This window comes from Equus asinus, chromosome 19 (genome assembly GCF_041296235.1).
Source record: "Equus asinus isolate D_3611 breed Donkey chromosome 19, EquAss-T2T_v2, whole genome shotgun sequence".
Classification (NCBI taxonomy): Eukaryota; Metazoa; Chordata; class Mammalia; order Perissodactyla; family Equidae; genus Equus; species Equus asinus.
Genome location: NC_091808.1, coordinates 27,530,096 through 27,548,660, shown reverse-complemented (window position 1 = coordinate 27,548,660; position 18,565 = coordinate 27,530,096). Strand labels below are relative to the sequence as shown.

The 18,565-nt window shown below is 40.5% G+C and overlaps 1 protein-coding gene across 18 annotated transcripts in view; it reads left to right on the top strand.

Moving 5' to 3' along the window:
• Nucleotides 1-18,565, top strand: part of UNC80 (unc-80 homolog, NALCN channel complex subunit) — a 218,256-nt gene that overhangs the window by 151,668 nt on the left and 48,023 nt on the right. For all 18 annotated transcript variants that reach the window (XM_070489851.1, XM_070489843.1, XM_014867746.3 and 15 more), the window contains 10 exons: nucleotides 1,151-1,294; nucleotides 4,272-4,372; nucleotides 5,375-5,461; nucleotides 8,446-8,629; nucleotides 10,426-10,520; nucleotides 11,963-12,052; nucleotides 12,727-12,828; nucleotides 14,948-15,128; nucleotides 16,229-16,497; nucleotides 17,969-18,103. In XM_070489851.1, the coding sequence (XP_070345952.1) occupies nucleotides 1,151-1,294; nucleotides 4,272-4,372; nucleotides 5,375-5,461; nucleotides 8,446-8,629; nucleotides 10,426-10,520; nucleotides 11,963-12,052; nucleotides 12,727-12,828; nucleotides 14,948-15,128; nucleotides 16,229-16,497; nucleotides 17,969-18,103 (1,388 nt within the window). The remainder of the gene's footprint in view (nucleotides 1-1,150; nucleotides 1,295-4,271; nucleotides 4,373-5,374; nucleotides 5,462-8,445; nucleotides 8,630-10,425; nucleotides 10,521-11,962; nucleotides 12,053-12,726; nucleotides 12,829-14,947; nucleotides 15,129-16,228; nucleotides 16,498-17,968; nucleotides 18,104-18,565) is intronic.

Sequence of the window (18,565 nt, the reverse complement as noted above, 5' to 3'; positions counted from 1 at the left end):
GCAACCATCACCACTATCTAATTTTCGAATATTTTCATCATCCCAAAAGGAGACCCTGTACCCATTAGCAGTCCCTCCTCAGTCCTTCCTCATCCACCACTTCCCCCAGCCGCTGGCAGGGAATAATCTCCTTTCTATTTCTATGGATTTGCCAATTCTGTACATTTCATATAAATGGAATCATCTCTATATGGCCTTTTCTCACTGGATTCATTCACTCAGCATAATATTTTTAAGGTTCATCCATGCTGTCACTTATATCAGTTCTTCATTCTTTTTTATTACCAGATAATGTTCCATTATATGGATATACCACAGTTTGCTTATTAGGTCATCGATTAGTGGACATTTGGGTTGTTTCCACTTTTTGGCTATTATAAATTATGTTGCTATGAACAGTTACGTACAAGTTTTGTGGAAACCTGCTGAGCTATTTTCAAAAGTGGCTGTATCAGAGCCAGCCCTGTGGCATAGTGGTTAAGTTTAGCACATTCTGCTTCAGTGGCCTGGGTTCGCAGGTTTGGATCCCAGGCGCAGACCTACACCACTTGTCAGCCACGCTGCGGCAGTGACCTACATATAAAGTAGAGGGAGATTGGCACAGATGTTAGCTCTGGGACAATCTTCCTCAAGAAAAATAAATGAGGAGATTGGCAGCAGTTGTTAGCTCAGGGCTAATCTTCCTCAGCAAAAAAAAAAAAAAATAAAGTAAAACTCAAAATAAATAAAGTGGCTGTATTATTTTACATTCCTACCAGAAGTATGAGGGTTCCAACTTCTCTGCTTCCTTGAACAGCTAAAATAATCTTGGAAATAATTAATACAGTTGGAAGACTCATATTTCCCCAATTTCGAAACTTATTACAAAGCTGTGGTAATCAAGATAGTGTGGTAGCTGTGTTGACATACATACCTATGGAACAGAATTGAACAACCAGAAATAAACCATTACATTTATGTTGATTTCATGTTTGAAAAGGGTACCAAGAAAATTCAATGGGGAAAGAATAGGTTTTTCAACAAATGGTGCTGGGACAACTAGATATCTGTATACAAAAGAATGTTAAATAGGTAAGCCTTGAACTGAGAAGTCTCGTTGTGTTAGAATCACAATATGGAGAAAAGCACCTGATTATGTCTCCCTCTTCAGATGAGGACCACACCACTGAACACACTCCAAACCACCATGTGCCTCAGCCCCCACAGGCAGTGTTCCCAGCATGCATCTGTGCAGCAGTGCTCCCCATTGTCCATCTCATGGAAGATGGTGAGGTGCGAGAAGATGGAGTAGCAGGTACAGTTTTTACTAGTGAAACTGTCAGTAACTCTAATAAAATACTTAAGCTGTTCATCCAATGGAGGACAGTAGGGTGCTCTAGAAGACGTTAATTAAGGGCCACACGTAGAGTTGTTTTATGCACATATTATAACTGTAGATTTGTAGTGCACTGTACTAACACTTTCACTTTCTCCACCTCTTCCTTCATCACTTTTATGACAAAGAAATTGCATTTAAAATAAATAGTTGGGTCCAGGAGCATTGTTTGTGACCAGAGAACAGAATAACACGTATTTGGTCACATGAAAATCAAATAGTGATTTTGGCCGCCTTAGAAATCTTAGCTGTTGGCTTGACACAACCCCATCTTTGCCACTTGATTACCTTTCCAGAGGTGCTGCTTAAAAACAGTGGTCATAAAGTGAAATGATGAACTAGAGGTAAAGATAAGTTACGTTTGCAATAGATAACAGGTTACTATGGTTAATGTTATTTAAAAAAAACTTGTATAACTCAATAATGATTTTTTAAAACCCCAATAGAAAAATGGGCAAGGATATAAGCACACAATCTAGTGGCCAATTATATCTGTAAACAACACTGATGTTTAATATAACAAAGAAATCTTACATTTCAACTGTGAAATTGTAAAGATTATTTTAAATGAGAATACTCATAGTTGGTGGTTATCAGAGGAAAGGGGAGGAGGCAAAAGGGTGATAGGGCACGTGTGTATGGCGATGGGTAGTAATTAGTCTTTGGGTGGTGAACATGATGTAGTCTACACAGAAATTGAAATATAATGATTCACGTGAAATTTATACAATGTTATAAACCAATGTTACCTCAATAAAAAATAAATTAAAAAATAATTAGGAAGAAAACAAATCTCTAATAGCAATATAAACATTTTAAATCAAAAAGAAAGAAAGAAGGAAAGAAAATACCCATAGTTGGTAAAGCTTCAGGGAAAAGATCATCCTCACGCCTTGCTAAGGGGAGTATAAACTTTGATGCAAGTGTTCTGGAATAGTTTCATGATATGCGTCAAAACCTTAAAAGTGTGAAAACTCTTTGACACAGATTTTGACTTCTAGCAATTTCCTAAGGCAATAATGAGGGCTATATAAAGGTTTATATAAGATTCTGTACATTATAAATTATTTAAAATAACAAATATTCTAAAAGAGCTTAAGTATCCAACAACAGGCAATTAGTTGATCATGGTCCCTCCATATGACAGCATTCTGTGCACGTTAGAAATAATATTCTACAAGTATATTAGCATAAAAAGGGTTCAGTATATTGCTAAGTGAAAAACTGAGTACCAAAGAATGTTCTATATAATATTATTTAAAAATACGTGTAAATATATAGTTCACGTCTATGAAAAGACATACTCAAAATGTTTGCTATTGTTTCTATGAGTGCTAGACCTACCAGTCTTATTTTTTTCTTTGTCTTTCTCTGTGTTTTTCATGTTTTAAGCATTAAACTGCCTTACTTCAGCAATTAGAATAAAAACTATATTACAAAGATAGTTTTGCAACAAGTTTCAACCCAAGAAAAACCCACACCTATTTTAATTATTTATAAATACACATGAAAGCTAAAGCTTTTATCTACATATCTCCTGTTAATATTTCTTTATATAGCTCTTAATTTTAATTAGGTAGGTAGTTTCCGAAGCAAAATGTTGGTATCGTTTATAGGCAATATAATTTGTAGGCTTAATGATAAATTCATGCTAAATTCTGGTTTGAAGAATCAGATACCCTGATATGAATATTAAACTAATCAAACCATGCAGACAAAGGTCAGCCCATGCTTCCCCAGCACTCCCTTCCACCACCTGCTCTCTCAGCCTGGGCACTTCCAGGTAATCTTAGCCCTACCACCTTCCCAAAAGAAGTAGCACTTTCTTTCACATGAGGAATAATTGTTTATTTCTAGGACATCCTCAATAGAAGTGGGAGCATAATTATTACTGGCTCAACTACTTTATCTTCTGAAGGAGATACTATTTAAATCATTCACGTGAACAGGAAAAGATCATCTCTAGTTCATATGCATTCTAAACCAAAACATATTATCTAAAAATCAAATAATTACTTTTGGAATTTCTCCATACAGCAAACAATGAAACATGACTTTAATAAATACTCACCCCTGCTAATATTAGGGGATTTCCAAAACAAAGATTCACAAATGTATTCTTTTTTTAAATTGAGGTATAACTGACATACAACATTGTGTTAGTTTTAGGTGTACAACACGCTGATTTGAAATATTGTATATTTTTGCAAAATGATTACTGCAATGAGTTTAGTTAATATCCATCACCACACAGTTAAAATTTTTTTTTCTTATGATGAGAACGTTTAACATCTACTTTCTTAGCAACTTTCAAAACTACAATACAGTATTGTTAACTACAGTCACCGTGCTGTATATCACATCCGCAGGGTTTATTTATCTTATAACTGGAAGTTTCTGCCTCTTGACCCCCTTCACTCACTTCCCACACTCCCCACCTCTGGCAACTGCCAATCTATTCTCTTTATCTCTGAGTTCATTTTTTTAGAGTCCATATATAAATGAGATCATACAGTATTCGTCTTTCTCAGTCTGACTTATTTCACTTAGCATATTGCTCTCAAAGTCCATCCATGTTGTCGCAGATGGGAGGATTGCCTTTTTTTAAGGCTGAATGCTTTGCCGCTGTATGGCATAGATGTATTCTTTGCAAAAGTAACGTTAATACCTAAAGACCATTCTATATATTTTTGTTACTTTTTCTTTATAGGTGAAAATGTTCAGAAACAACTACAAAGAAAACAAATATCTACCTTTTGATAGAAAAAGAGTTCACAGAACCTTGTTAAGCCCAAAAAGAGAGACTAATTAAAGCTTAGTAAATTGTTTGAAGACTTTTATCTAATAGGTTTATCTCCATTTTAGACAAATGTTCAATTTCCTTTCTCTTCTAAAGTGAGTGCTGTGGCCCAGCAAGTCTTATGGAATTGTCTAATTGAGGATCCATCAACAGTTCTTCGACATTTTCTGGAAAAACTAACCATCAGCAATAGACAGGTAAATTCCTCTTTCTTTATAGTGTGGCTGCATGGCTACGTGTGTGAACAGTGTTAAAAGCAGGGAATGGACTCTATAGTGCTGTGCATGCAGCATCAGTATCCTCTGACACATGGCTATATTTTAGGTAATGATGATGATGAGCGATATTAAACTGTGCTGTTTGGTTTTGAATTTCTCCATTAACTGATGTCTCCGTGTGTGTGGTACACTGCTGGTGATGACCCTAAGATACTGAAATATTATCAGTCTTTTAAACAAAGATGAAATTCAGAATGATGTTCTTAGTATTGGGTACGTTTATTGAATTCTGATTGCTTAGTAGTCTGTGATGGATACAGGTAGGATTATTAGAATATGTTGAAACTCTTTATCAAAAAATCTAATTTGCCGGACCACCCTGTAAGAAGATTATGCCCAATCGTATTTTCGGAGCAATGACAAAATACATTGATGATTAAAAATTATTTGTTCATTTCTATGTTATGGTCCTGTTCACTGGAAGGTTAAATTTAGTTTCTGAAAGGTAAGGTTAATTGCATATATTTCCACTTATCCTCCCTTGGCCTAGTTTAGTCTCTTTGACTCAAAAGCTAGAAAGCAGAACTATAAAGTTCAATAAACCTGGTTTGTTTAATGGTTTCTCAGCATAGGTCCTTCTTGTATTTCCATCACACCTGGCAGCCATAGCAAATATAGTTGACTAAATATACGGGTTTCCTGTGATTTGCCTGTGACCCATGGAAACAGTCCAAATTTTTATTTTAAAAAAAGCTGACTACTGCTCAGTGGTTTCATGTGTTAGCTCCTAGGAGAAGGTGTTAAATTTGCCTTAAATACTATTTAACAGGTGTCACATATACTCTATTAAAATGCTGAACATAATGGAAATCATCATGTAGCAAAAGTGAGACAAACCCTCTCCTCATGTCAGGAAGTTAATTCTATTTCCTACAGTATGGCGGCTGAATGAGACATAGAAAATCTGCTCTCTTCTTTCAGGATGAGTTAATGTACATGCTGCGCAAACTTCTCCTGAATATTGGAGACTTTCCTGCTCAGACATCTCACATCCTATTCAACTACTTGGTGAGTTTCAGCCTCTGGTGAGTTATCAGTGTTCATTTCCATGTAGGAAGCAGCAACTTGAGAAAAAGGTCTCAGGAAGTTTTTTCAATAAATTTCCATTAATTCTGTGACTGAAGATGAGTCATGGTTAGCTAACTTCACCACTGCTTGGATGGAGAAGCCTATACTGGCTCGGTCCTTGTCATTTGGTGGGCACTCAGCAAATGCCCACTTCCTCTCTGTCTTCCTTGGGCATTGTACAACTTCGTTCTGTTGGTTCTGAATTTTGGTTTTCTGTTGAGAAAACTTCTATGACATTTTTACATCTTTTCGTATCTTGCTGTTTAAAACACACACAGAGGAAAGTGTTGCCCTAGATGGAAAGTATTTGTGAGTGTATTTCTCCATAGCAACTATCTATGCTTCAAACCATCCTGACAGTTTCTTCCCGAACCCTCCATAATTTACTTCTTTTTTCATATTCTCCTCCTTATACCCTGAACGAATCTGTAGTTTTAGGACTGTTGGCCTGATGTCCATCCTTTGAAATTGCACCTTAATCCGGGCAGACAGATGGCCAAGTGAACATCTAGCTGGAAGAACTCTCCTTTGTCTTGTCAGTCTTCTAGCAGGTGGGGGGACAGAAGAGTTATCCATGTGCACCTGCAGCAGAATGATAACTTTCACTCATGCTACAACGACTAAGTGCAGAGAAAATTTGTAATTCCTTTCTCTTGTCTATGACTTGGTTTTCCTCCTGAAGCCCCACCTGCTGGTTGACAAGGGAAAAACTATAAATGAGTGTCCAATCCAGTTTTGAGTTCAGACTGATAAAAACTTATAAATAGTACCTTTGGGTAGTGTCCAATCTCTCTTGGCTATAAATACTCAGTCTCCACAGATTCTCCCCCCTTGCACTGCTTTCATCTCTAAATGCTATATGGAGTTGGGGACAAAAAAAGGCCTTGGTTCGATGTTCTATCCCTTGTTTGGTGTTTGCTCTGGATCCTCCCTTTGTGAGACGATGCCCTTTAGATGGCTGGTTGCTAGATGCTGGGCTAGTGGAAGCGGAAGCCTGTGGCTGCTGTAACACAGGACCTGTCTGCTCCCAGCAGTGCTTTCTGGGAGGCTCACCCTCACCCCAGCTCCTGCTGGTGCTGCAGACCCCTCTGAGTTATGGTCGTGAGTCCCATAAGGCTCCTGCTTAGGAAATCCCCTGGCTAGAGCATCCTACTCAGTGACACCAGCCTGTAAGAATTCTATCCAGAAAGCTCTCCAGCCAAGCTTTCTGCTACTTTTTGGTCCTGTCTACACCATACACAAACCAAAGGTCAATTAGCAAAGCCAAATATCAGGGCCTCCCTCCATAAGTATGTGCCCTGCCAAACTTACGTTGCATCCAGGTTGATATTAAAAGGCTCTGAGGTGAACTCCTGTCAGAGATCCAAACAGACTGGAGGGAAGAGCCCCTTCAGTGTGCCTGCCCATTCCCCAGGTCACTGGATAGGGGAAATGCTTACCTAGACCAGTGCTCTCCTCTGTCCTTTAGCCCTGGGACAAGAAGATAGACATTTCATTACCCATCTGCCATACTCTCTTGTCAACTCCAAGTAAGCCTTAATGGTAGACATAAGTCCTCCCACCTAGATAATTGATAAGCTAATAGAAAAAAGGGCTGGCAACACTCTGGCCTTGCTGTATAGTCTTGTTTTGCATGAACATAAATCCTTGTTTTTGCATTTCCGTCTAAACTCTAAACTTCCCCCGAATCCCAAGCACATAGATGCTTTGGATGGACTAAAGAAAGGATCCTGTGCTCAGAATGGTGAAGCAGTGAAGAGCAGAGTCATTCATGATTCTTGTTCTGCATCTTTTTTTTCTAACAACTACTATAGATGTGTATGGTAAGGATGTGGGAACACTGGCCCATGTCTTTCAGACTTTGTTAGGGATTTTTAAGTCCATTGCTTAATTTGACTCAGTGATCTTCAGCCTCCTCTGGGGATTTGTGAAGACTTTTAAAGGGGTTTAGTGCCCGGATAGTTTTAAAGGAATAAATCTCCAAATCCTCAACTTACCACCCCAGGTTTCGCCAGGCTGCGTGGACCGGCATGTAAGACAGAGACAGAATCTTAGGTACCATATTGGTTTTAAGGAAGCCTCATTTCTGGTTGATCGGGCACTTGTCCTGTCTTCTGTAGATCTCTACTAGGGGTGAGGCTTGGCCCTCATTAGGGTGTTCAGCTTTCAGAACCACCAAAGCAGATTAGGTTAGTAACACTGATTCTATCAGCCTAGCTGGAACGTTTTCTAGGATTAACAAGTTTTTCAAGAAATAACGGATAAAAGCCACATTGAGGGGCAGGGGGCGCTTTTACATTGTTTCTTTCTGATTTTGTTTTGCATTGTTGAATAAAGTGTTATTTCATCAAATTTGATGAAATACACTTTCCAGTTACAGCCAGTACACTTCTTATTTCAACATATAGAATGTTTAACATATTCTACTCCTATTAACAAAAAATAAACTTATCAGACATTTGAAATGTCGACCTAAAATTTTACAAAAGGGCACACAGTTTTTCAAGATTATTTTAGAGGATGCAAACAAAAACGTTTACGTTCACTGATTTAGCCAAGCAGAGTGTTTTTAGATCTGGACTGTTAGATGTAATCCAAGCTGTAAAGAGTGTTGGGGAATACGTCACATAGAGATTAATTTTGGGGTGGCCTGAGCACCATAGCTATCAAGTGACTTACAGGCTGGAAAAACAATCTTCTACTTTGCTCTTAAGAAGTAACCGTTTTAGTGATACATAAAAATGTTTGGAACCTCCTCTGTTCAGTTTTCCAGTTACACCCTCTCCTGCTTACTGTCACTGAAGGTATTAAAGAAGCATTTGAACAGAGAACATGAAAGCACAAAAGAATATTTAATTGAGAAAAGAAAAGCCATGGAAGTGGGAGCTCAGGATTGTGTGAACTCTTCCTGTTCTGACTTTCAGGTGGGCTTGATCATGTACTTCGTGCGGACCCCCTGCGAGTGGGGCATGGATGCCATCTCAGCCACGCTGACTTTCCTGTGGGAGGTGGTGGGTTATGTAGAGGGTCTCTTCTTCAAGGATCTGAAGCAGACCATGAAGAAGGAGCAGTGTGAGGTGAAGCTCCTGGTGACCGCTTCCATGCCAGGTAACCCACGACTGCTTTCGATGGCGTAGCTCTTTTTTCAAGAGTATAAATAACCCTTTTAAAGACCAAGCATCTCTTTCATTCATGAGAAAATTTTCAGAGTTCTGACCCTGGTGTTGAGTGTTTCAAAGAATTTTTGTTTAATGCAATCTGAAGAAGTACAATAGGCCCTTTAGAAGTCAGCAATTGCTGCATGAAAAGGGAGACACCAGAACTGAGATCCCATGACTCAGTCCTTGAAGGGTTGCCAAGGTTGGAGATTTATTTAAGTCTACCACAGAGAACCAGCTGAACTGAAAGCCTTTTTGAATGAAGTTTTGGCACTGCAAGGAGAATAATATTGTTTGCATGGCACGGACCCCAGTCCTTTGTAAACTCAATGAGAGATGGCTTTATGAAAAATTGGAAAAGGGAAAAGCAGGAAGAAGAACTACAAAAGAACGTAAGGGTGATGTAACTCTAGATGCAGTTCCTTTTCCCTTTGGAGAGCTTGTCTTTCTTTAAGATAAAAATTTTGGCAAACCTTTATCCTTGTGCAGTCACCGAGAAAATGTGAGATGATACGTGTATTGAAATAAGGAGAAAGACAAAATTATACACACATAAGAACACAGGTTCCAGCAGCAAAGAGGCCTGTGTGAAAATAGCACTGCTATTTAGTGTCAGTATAATTAAGATTAGCTGTGAAAAAGTGCTTAATTTTTCAAGCTTTCTTTACTCGTGTGTAAAGTGGGGATATAATCCGACTTCACAATCATAAGGAATAAAGGAGTTTAGGTGTGTGACATAGTTGCTGTCCTACCTGACCCATGGTAAGTTTTCAATAAATGGTAGTTGTGTATTTATATGTTCTATAGATTATTCAACACAGGGGTCAGTTTTTATTATAGCAAAGAAACTCATACTGTCATGCATTTACTTAAAAACAATTCATTAAACATCAAGGTATGTCATAATGTTCACAAAGATTTATAATTAATGTCTGAAGTAGAATAAATACCATCTCCCCAGCCAGACAGAACACAGAAAATGGACGTTTAAGGGGCTGGCCCCGTGGCCGAGTGGTTAAGTTCGCGCACTCCACGGCAGGCGACCCAGTGTTTCGTTGGTTCGAATCCTGGGCGCGGACATGGCACTGCTCATCAAACCACGCTGAGGCGGCGTCCCACATGCCACAACTAGAAGGACCCACAACGAAGAATATACAACTATGTACCGGGGGGCTTTGGGGAGAAAAAGGAAAAATTAAATCTTTGAAAAAAAAAATGGACGTTTAAGCTACATTCGAGGTAGTTATTGTGGGTTGACTGATATCTCTGGTTATATTCTCTCAACCATTATTGCCTGACCATCTCATTTAAAATAAAGGAATATATTACTTGTTGCAATGCTTATGGTTTGAATTTTGACTCCTCCACTAAGTAAATGTGTCTTTGACTAAGTTACAAGTTCTTATAAGAATAAGTTCTCTCTGTTTCCTTATGTGTAAGATGAGAGTAATAATACCTATATCATAAGGTTGCTGTGAGATTTAAGTATGATTAGGCACACAAAACACATGGAAAAGTACTGAGAACTCCATAAATGGTAGCTATCATTATTTAATAATAAGTAAATGTATTTAACATATATATTTAACTATAAATAAAGGAGTGCAGTTAGTATGATACACAGCTTACATTAAGCATTCAATAATAGTAATAATGATCATCATAATGAAAAAATAAAGTTTTGACAATATTTTAATATTTTGTTCTTTAAATACAAACTTTTATTTTGATTTTTACCTCCCGTAGGTACCAAAACCTTGGTGGTTCATGGACAGAATGAGTGTGATATCCCAACCCAGCTACCAGTCCATGAAGACACTCAGTTTGAAGCCCTATTAAAGGTAGGGGATGCCTTTTGACAGAAATGACCTTTTTACGCACAGCATCGGTGGCCACCTCACTGATGACCCAGTTTAGAATTCAATTCCATTTTTGTATCTTCAAATGAGTATGTGCCTTCATTTACTTCTTCTAGAATCTGCCCCACTGTTGCATCCTTCCTCTATTTCCTTTCCTGATTTTCCCACGTTTGCTGAATTGCATTGCCTTGCAGCGAAGTAGACAGAACATGCAGGCTCTCTCTCGGTTACAGCAGCAGCTGGACGCTCTGGCGTGTATTCACAGCTCCTCTTGGGAGGCTGCAGCCTGCTGCTCAGGCACTTCCTGGCGTCATGCGTGGTAGTTCTGTGGTGCCCTGGTTGGCACACTGAGAGCGCTGAGGCAGATTCTGGCTATCAGCTGTCCGTCCATGCCAGAGACCCTTTCTGTGGCATCCAGTTAATAATATGCAGTCTTGACTTGCCACTGACAGAAATTATCGGAGAAGGAGAAAATATAGACCTTAGAATAAACCTGGTGAGTCAAGAAAGTAGTTTTTATGGTTATGGCAATTATTCCCCTTAAAAGAAATTCAATCCACAGCTACACATGCCTGTAAGGTCTTTAAGGTAAAGTAATAAATAAACTAGCACAGTGATTCCCCAATTATCTGCGGTCCAAAGTGGGGTAATCTCACTTCCTGGACACAGCTCTGGGCCCAGACATAACTAGAAAGACCTCTGAAAAATTGAGCTTTGCCATACTTGTGTATTTTATTTCGGTAGAAAGGATTGTCAAGCCTCCTTTGGCCTCACCCTGACATCTCCAGAGAATTTCCGAGGCCTAATGAAGCAAACGTCAACAACCACTCCATTTTCCTTCTCACGTTGAATGAGAGGGTAGCATGAGGGCGGACAGAGTGAGTTCAAACCCTGCCCCATCACCAGCAGTGTGGCCTGAACCAGACGACAGGGCCTCTCTCATCCAGTTTCTTGAGCAATCCTGGGATGCTAGTGCGGATGACACGAGTCATCTCCTGGGAAGCACTGAACATGGAATCCAGGATATAATAAGTGCTCAGTGCATTGTAGTTTGTATCCCCTTAATGTTGTTGCTGGACGTGCTTCCTCCCGATACTGAAGCCAGTAGGTGCCATTGTGCCCCCCAGTTCACCCCTCAGTCTGAACTGTAATGGTGTGTCTTTCAGCAGCACGAGAGCAGAAGGTTCGTAGTATTTTACCAGTCTTTAGGCCATCATTCCTTGGATAACTGTGTATGCAAATCCAATGTGTATTCATGTATGTATATATATACACACACATATATAATATAATAAGTGTATAAGATATATATATATAAAATTCTTGTAAGAAGTTACCTTGCTTCTGTGATATTTGTATCTTTCAGCTTACTGCCTGGCACACAATAGGTTAAACATTTATTAAAATTTGTTGTATTATTCTAGGAATGTCTGGAGTTTTTTAATATCCCAGAATCCCAGTCGACACACTATTTTCTCATGGATAAACGATGGAACCTTATCCACTACAACAAGGTGAGCCTCTGCAACGGTGACACTCATGCTGAGCTGTGTCTGGAGCTCGGTGTGCCTTTCCTGAGGGCACTCCCCTCAGGGAGACCTCGCTGTTTCGAGGCTATGAGTGTGGCCACTTAGGTCACACCACCTCGCTGTCTGTCTGTGTGGCTGGTGGTGATAGTGGCACCTACTATGGGGTCATTGTACTATTTAAAGGCGATAAGCCAAGTAAAGCAACTAGTTACTCATTATTATTACATCTAGATGAAAGACTAAGTTGCCTGTCTGATAACTGCATGTGTCTACTTGGAATTTTACTTTTCTGGTTTCCCTTTCTATCATGTCGAGTATGACCATGGTGACCACATCTAATGGGCAAGTGGTACTCAAGAAGCTCACTGACACCACTTTACAGAACCTTCTTCTCCAGAATGCCCTTCAGCAAACTGCTGTTGGTTCCTTTGCTCCTGACACAGCGCCCTGGTGTGTGGGAGGGTACTCAGCCTGGGTGGTTTGAAGCTATCCTGAGGAGGGGGTATCTTCCCTGGGATTTTATAGAACTGGAGAGCAAAGAGTGATAAAACCGTTAGAAAATATATGACTTTTGGTTGTCTGACCTTTGAGCAGGAGGAAATAAGAGTAAAAGTGTAAACCCTTTGAATCCTGTTTGTCTTTGTGTAATCCCACCACAGACCTATGTTCGGGACATTTATCCTTTCCGGAGGTCAGTGTCTCCACAGCTCAACCTGGTACACATGCATCCTGAGAAAGGACAGGAGCTCATTCAGAAACAGGTGCCTGACCACCTCAGTTTTGTGGTATGGTTTTGTCATGTCCTTGGGATAGATGATCCGTAAGTGTATCTGTCGCCAACCTTGAGATTCTGTAATTCTGTTATGATCTTCTCTAGAGAGAGTGGATGGATGGGCCCTGGGTCGACAGATAGCTCCCCCAAATAGTGTGTTAATTAAGTTTCATAAGTTGGATCATAATGTAAAGGTATTAATGAACACTCACTTGGAGTAATGCTATTATGAATCATTGGATTTAAACAATAGAAATCTTCTAATTTATTTACCTACTAGTTTCTAAGGATGGATTTTCATTTCACATTTTTGTAAAACATGATTGGAAGTACACATTATGTAGCTATTAGAACATCGACACAGAGATTTACACTGGCTGGAAAAAATAAATAAAGGGATCAAGGTGGTACACCTGACAAAAGCATTGAACTAAGGAGGTCAGTTCCAGCTCTGCCACTGACCCGTGGTCTGACCTTGGGCATGTTATGAACTTCTCTCAAAACAGGAGGAGAGAGGCCGGCCCTGTGGCCAAGGGGTTAAGTTCGTGCTCTCTGCTTCGGAGGCCCAGGGTTTCATCGGTTCAGATCCTGGCTGCAGACATGGCACTGCTCATCAAGCCATGCTGTGGTGGCATCCCACATAGCACAACCAGAAGGACCTACAACTAGAAGATACAACTATGTATTGGGGGGCTTTGGGGAAGAAGAAGAAAAAGGAAAAAGAAAAGAAGATTGGCATCAGATGTTAGCTCTGGTGCCAATCTTTAAAAACTAAATAAATAACAGGAGGAGACAATCATGCAGTTATACTTAGATTTAAGACTGAAGAGCAGAATAATGTTCACGTGCCTGATTGCAAATCAGACTTTGAGCTTTAGGAAATTCACATTTTACATGCAAAATGTAGCTATAATACATAATTCTAATAATGATACAACTTTAATATGGTCTATGTGTTACATTCATTAATTTTTTTTAAAAATGTCTAAACAAGAATTTCAGGCTACTTTATCATTTCAATTCTTCTCCACACATCAAGGATGCTAGTTTGACGTCAAATTATTAAAAAATACGTTCCTGAGATGAATGAGCATGGCATATGATTAGACCACTAGGTAATTGAAAATATAGTTAGCATATAGTTAACTACCTCAATTGCAGTTAAAAGAAAGAAAATAGTGAATGTGTCATGAAGTGTGAGGTTTGGGGCAAAACTGTAAGATCTTAAATATAAATCGTTTCTAAAAAGATTCCTCCCAAATGATCCCAGCCCCTTATTTTGGCAGCAAAATAATTAAAACCATAATTAATAATAGCACTTCATTAGTATGTTTTTTCAATTGTGTTTAAGAACATGTTTTTTAAAAATAGCATAAAATGGGACTCTTGCTCTATGTACACTCCAAGTTGCAATCTTAAGACTTCCTTCTGAGTTCCTCAAGGAGGAACATATGCAGGCTTGTGGTTCTAGCTCCGAAGCTTCCTCGAGAGCTGCTCACTGCTTTTGAACTTCCTAATCACATCCCCTCCCACTGACCATCAACAGAAAAGGAACTGAGAGAAGGGACCAAGAGCCTCATGTCCAGGCCATTGAAACTCCAGGTTAAAGGGGCACTGACCTAGGTCCCATCAGCTTTTGTCCCAAGACAGGCTTCTCCTGGATCACACTGCAGTCTATTTTTAAGAGGCAAGCCCAGAACTGACAGGAAACAGCTTAAGGCGTCGGTGGAGATGGTAGGAGTCATTGGAACAGACTGACTGGCTCCTGTTGGAGAAGGTCTTCCATATTATGACATCCACACAAATGGGCTCTATTTGATATTGAACTGCTCTTGACAATGCTTGCCTTGTGCTCGTCCAGCCTGCACACTCCATGAGAAACACTTCCTTCTGCCGAGCTACAGATGCAAAAGGAAGTGAGAGTCAATCAAGTATTGTTAGCTCTCTCTATGTGGTAAAGAAAAAAACACTTCTCCCTCATTTTGCTTCCCCCCCAATTCTTTATCAGCCAAGTTTTCCATTAAAGATACTACTTCCATTTCTTCCCTCTTGGTGATTTCGGAGTTGCTAATTTGACTTTTCCTCTCTCCTGCTTTGTTTGCTGCTAGGTGTTTACTCGGAAACTGGAGGAAGTAGGGCGGGTTTTGTTTCTCATCTCCCTTACCCAGAAGATCCCCACAGCCCACAAACAGTCCCACGTCTCCATGCTGCAGGAGGACCTCCTCCGACTGCCCTCGTTCCCCCGGAGTGCTATTGATGCTGAGTTTTCGCTCTTCAGTGATCCTCAAGGTATCAAGAAAGAAGCATTTCCTCTCCCTCGGCTTCTTCTCACGCCTTGTTCTGTCCTCAACTGGAGAGCATCTTCATTAGCGGACAGCTCTCTAAGCCAGTGGTTCTCAGCCCTGAGTGTGCATCAGAATCACCTGGAGGCCTTGGTAAACCACAGACTACTGGTCCCACCCCTGCCCCAAGTTTCTGGTTCAGGAGCTCTGGAGTGGGGCCCAGGAGCCTGCATTCCTAACAAGTTCCCAGGTGATGTTGATGCTGCTCTTCCAGGGACCAAACTTTGAGACCACTGCTCTAAGCTAATCATAAGCAGTTGAAGGCAGTAGTATGGTGTGGTTAGGGGAGTTCTTGTCTAAGTGAAGGACAGGTGTTTATATGAAGTTCAAGAGGAGGCAAAACTAATCTACAGTGACAGAAATCAGAGCAGTGGCTGCCTCTGGGCTGGGGGAATGGATTTCCCAGAAAGGGGCTTGAGGGACCTCTCTGAGGTGATGAACATGGCTTATATACTGATTGGAGTGTTGCTTGCACGAGTGTGTATTTTTATCGAAACTCATTGAACTCTGTATTTAAGATCTGTGCATTGTACTCTCTCTAAATTATACCTGAATTGAGAGAGAAATAGACACAAAGAGCAACAGGAAGAGACCCACTCTGAGACCTCGCTCTGTGACTCAGTATTAATTTGGGACAGTTTACTTAAATTCGCATCCCCATGCCTGAACATCCTCATCCAGAAGCTCAGAGCAATAGTAGAAAGAGCTCTAGTCTGATCCGGAGTTCAACGACCAAGAACTTGTCCCAGCCCTGCCATTTTTTTTCTGAAATAACTTATTTTTTCTCAAAGTCACAGCTTATCCAGCAGCAACATGCTGCAAATTCCTGCCCTGTCTTGCCCACAGAGTTGACTCAAAGAGGTGATGACGAAAGTCCTTTGAGAACTAGGAAGTGCTATACAAAGCCAGCAAAATTGCGCTGGGAAGCATTTCAGCAGTAGCTCTTCCCATCCTGGAGCTGGAACAAATGGAAAACAGCACTGCCTTGGGTTTGATCGCGCTCCCACATGGGGCTAATTCTGTCTCTGCTGTTTCATGTTCTCACAGCTGGGAAGGAGCTGTTTGGCCTCGACACTCTCCAGAAAAGCTTGTGGATCCAGCTGCTGGAGGAGATGTTCCTGGGCATGCCGAGCGAGTTTCCCTGGGGAGATGAAATCATGCTCTTCCTCAATGTTTTTAACGGGGCTCTGATCCTCCACCCAGAAGACAGTGCCCTGCTCAGGCAGTACGCGGCCACTGTCATCAACAGCGCTGTGCACTTCAACCACCTCTTCTCTCTCAGCGGCTACCAGTGGATTCTGCCCACCATGCTGCAGGTGCTGGGACCTCTCCTAACCGGAAAACCAACCTGAGTCCTGCTCGTCTAGTCGGTCAACAAGACCTATACTGAAACTTTTTCCTGATGGAGTTCACTTCTTTTGTAACAGCAGAAAGCACCAAATGAAATCCTCCTAGAAATTTCCAAGAGGCCACAATATTCCGTTCTATCCTGAATCTCCCAAACTTAGGATATTGATTTCCATTGATTGTAGGGCAGTGGTTCTCAAAGTGTGGTCTCTGCATCAGCAGCATCAGCATCACCTGGGAGTTTGTTGGAAATTCTCATTCTTAAGCCCTATCCCAGATCTACTGAATCAGAAGCTCTGCGGTCAGTAACCTGTTTCAACAAGACCTCCAGGTGGTTCTGATGCCCTGAGAAGTTTGAGGACCATTGCTCTCTTTATTCAGATGTATGGCAAGCGTTCAGCTGATGTTTCTCCCGAGGGATTCTCTGACCCCTCTCTGAATTGAGATTTGTGTTGCTGTGACATTTAATATGATGGGAATGGAGGAGATGAATACAGCAGGAACAGTTTCTACCTACTTACATCTAGCATGCATGTATCTAACTATGTTTAGGGGTCCTGAATAAAGTTCAAACAGGGCCTGGGGGCTTATCTTAGTTCTTTGCTTTGAAGGAAGTTTTAATAAAAATTATGAAAGCAATACATTTTTGTACAAAATGGTGTTGATTTGACCTACCCGAGGCAGGAAATTTACTTTTAATAGCACCAGGGCTTTCTGCTCTATTTTGAAATAGTTGGGATGTTTTCTACTTTTCATAACCTTTTAAATGATTACCAAAAGCAGTAAATGCTCAGTATAAAATTCAGAAGATAAAAAAAGCAGTTGAAAGAAAATAAAGACGACCTACAGTCAGCCCTCCTGGATAACCATTGTTTGCACTTGACAATCCCAGCGCTCTATCCTACACACACCCCTTATTTTTTCTTAACAAAAATTGGATTATATCATATATTCAAGTTTGTAACCTGCTCTTTTCATGCAACACTAAGAATGTCATGGGCAGTTTTTCATGTAGCTACATTTTGCTCTAAAGCAGCTTTTTAAATACCTGCACAGTATTGCATTGTATTCATGTGCCATAATTCACTTAACCAACCACAACTTATGAATAATTTAAGTTGTTTCCAATTTTCCACCATTATAAGAAGCCTTACAGCAGGTAGTCTTATATATGCATCTTTGTATGCTTGCCCAATTCTTTCCTTGAGATAAATTCCCAGTCACAAATTCCCTGGGAAAAAGTGTATATAGATTTTCAGTTTTTTTATGTATATTACCAAATTTTCCCAAGAAAACTTATACCATTTTACACTCCTCCCTCTCCATTTATGAAATGAGCCATTCCTCTCCATGTTTTCCATGGCAATGAATTTTAAAAGCAAACACAACTTTGATGTGCTGTCAAGGCATTTTCTCTGAACGTGTGGCATTTTCCCACAGGTGTACTCTGACTATGAAAGCAATCCCCAGTTGCGTCAAGCCATCGAATTTGCCTGTCACCAGTTCTATATTCTCCACCGGAAGCCTTTTGTGCTCCAGCTTTTTGCTAGTGTGGCCCCTCTCCTGGAGTTTCCCGTGAGTAAACTCTGTAGAAATAGATGAAGATCAACCGAATGAGAAACGCAAAGCCTATTTATACAGAGCTCGCTATAGCAAGGGAGTCAGCCCCCGTCACTTGTGCTTTGGCAAAGACTCAAAGGCAGACAGAGGAGTGAGGAAACTTTACAGTGGAGAAAAAGGAAGTCTTCAGGTGTGCCGAGACTGGAGGCTGTGCTGTGACTGGAGGCTGCTGGCATGGGGAGCTATGAGCCAGCCAGCTAGAAGCAGGGCATCCTATGCAAACTGGTTGAGAGTGCATGGTTGAGAATGCATAGTTGGCTTTCTCTACTTGCTGCTAAACTGACAATAGGGACAAAGATTAGGGAAGCTGTCAATTATTAATCAAGTCCTGGCCATTGGGGGGCCAATTATTACAGAAACTATTTGGTTTCCACTGGCACTGGTCTGACTTCCCCCAAGCCTGACTTAGAGCAGGCC